Source organism: Sinocyclocheilus anshuiensis, unplaced genomic scaffold, assembly GCF_001515605.1.
Source record: "Sinocyclocheilus anshuiensis isolate Anshui unplaced genomic scaffold, SAMN03320099.WGS_v1.1 scaffold1456, whole genome shotgun sequence".
Classification (NCBI taxonomy): domain Eukaryota; kingdom Metazoa; phylum Chordata; class Actinopteri; order Cypriniformes; family Cyprinidae; genus Sinocyclocheilus; species Sinocyclocheilus anshuiensis.
Window position 1 is genome coordinate 172,742 of NW_015546099.1, and position 1,574 is coordinate 174,315.

Sequence of the window (1,574 nt, forward strand, 5' to 3'; positions counted from 1 at the left end):
ACAGAGACACACACACACACACACACACACACACAGACAGACAGACAGACAGAGAGACAGAGAGACACAGACACATGTCAGACAGCGATCGATCGATGTGGATATTATATGGATCAGTGGCACTAACTGTGAGCTTCAGTGATGACTGACACAAGCTGACCTCAAACGGGTTGAGATTGAAGTATGAGGCTCCTGGTCGCAGTAACCTGTCGATCTGCTGTTTGGAGGTTAAAACCGAGTCTCTCTTCTCGATCTGCTTCACCTGAGGAACGAGACACAACCGGATCAGATGTGTGCTCAGATCATCACATCCCATATACATATATATAAAACACTGCTGTTCAAAAGTTTGGGATCAGAAAGATCTGTAATGGTTTTTTGAAGATGTCACTTCTGCTCATCTGCATTTATTTGATCAGAAAAAACAATAATATTGTGAAATATTACTACCATTTAAAATAACAGTGTTCTCTTTTAATATACTTTAAACTGTAATGTATTTCTGTGATGCGCAGCTGTATTTTCAGCATCATTACTCCAGTCTTCAGTGTCACATGATCTTCAGAAATCAGTATAATATGCTGATTTGCTGCTCAAGAAACATTTCTGATTATTATCAATGTTGAAAACAGTACTTCTGCACCGAGACATTATTGTGCTGAGAATCACACACATTTCTGTCATCACTAAACACATCATTAGTGTGATGATGAGGGTGATCAGTGATGAAAACCACAGAAGCAGAAACACTCGCTCACTCACTCAGCAGGTGGTGACTGATAGTGCTGTCTATGTAGGGCTCAGAGGGATTGACACACAGCCCGCGTGAGCCTCTCCTCTGTCTGGCTTTACTCGCTTTGTTTATATATGTGTGAGTGTTTGAGTGTGTTGTTTTGCAGTCTAACCTCCGTGTAGAAGGTCTGAAACGCTTCATCGCCGCTACCGCCCGCCGCCATCTTGCTACTGAACCGTCGGCGGAAGTTACGTCACAGGACAAAATAATAGTCCTCGGCCTGTACAGGAACACTCTTACTCAGTATTTTTGTCTTGTTTTCCAGTACAAATACCTAAATATCCTTAAATCAAGATGCATTTACTTGAGAAGCAAAATATAGTAAATATCTGCCAGTGGGGTCAGAAAAATAAAATTAATTCAATAGGAAAACAAGATAAAAAAATACTGAGGAAGAAAGTCATTTTTTCAGTGATTATTTAAAGATTTCTGCTGCATAATCCAGTTTATTCTTGACTCTGAACATAAAAGAAAAAGGAAAAGAATCAGAATGAGCTTCAACTGGTTACCAGTCAAACACATGCAGGGTTGTCTATAACACACACACATCTGATCCACAAACATATTCTGATCAGGGTGAATAAAGCATTCATATTAATATAGACCATACTGAATATTCTAGAACAATTGAGCATGTTGAGTGAACACTGAGTTTGTTTAATTTAGTTTAGAGCCACACACACACACACACACACACACACTTACACACACTCACTTATACACTTACACACACTCTTATACACTTAGACACTCACTCACTCACTCACACACACACACACAC

The 1,574-nt window shown here is 39.6% G+C and overlaps 1 protein-coding gene across 1 annotated transcript in view; it reads right to left on the reverse strand.

Moving 5' to 3' along the window:
* Positions 1 to 1,004, reverse strand: part of dnajc8 (DnaJ (Hsp40) homolog, subfamily C, member 8) — a 6,980-nt gene extending 5,976 nt beyond the window's left edge. Inside the window, exons 1-2 of the mRNA XM_016501978.1 lie at positions 906 to 1,004; positions 161 to 262 (exon numbers count right to left, since the gene is read on the reverse strand). Coding sequence (XP_016357464.1) covers positions 161 to 262; positions 906 to 956 — 153 coding nt within the window. The 5' untranslated portion in view covers positions 957 to 1,004. The remainder of the gene's footprint in view (positions 1 to 160; positions 263 to 905) is intronic.
* Between the last annotated feature and the right edge of the window lie 570 nt (positions 1,005 to 1,574).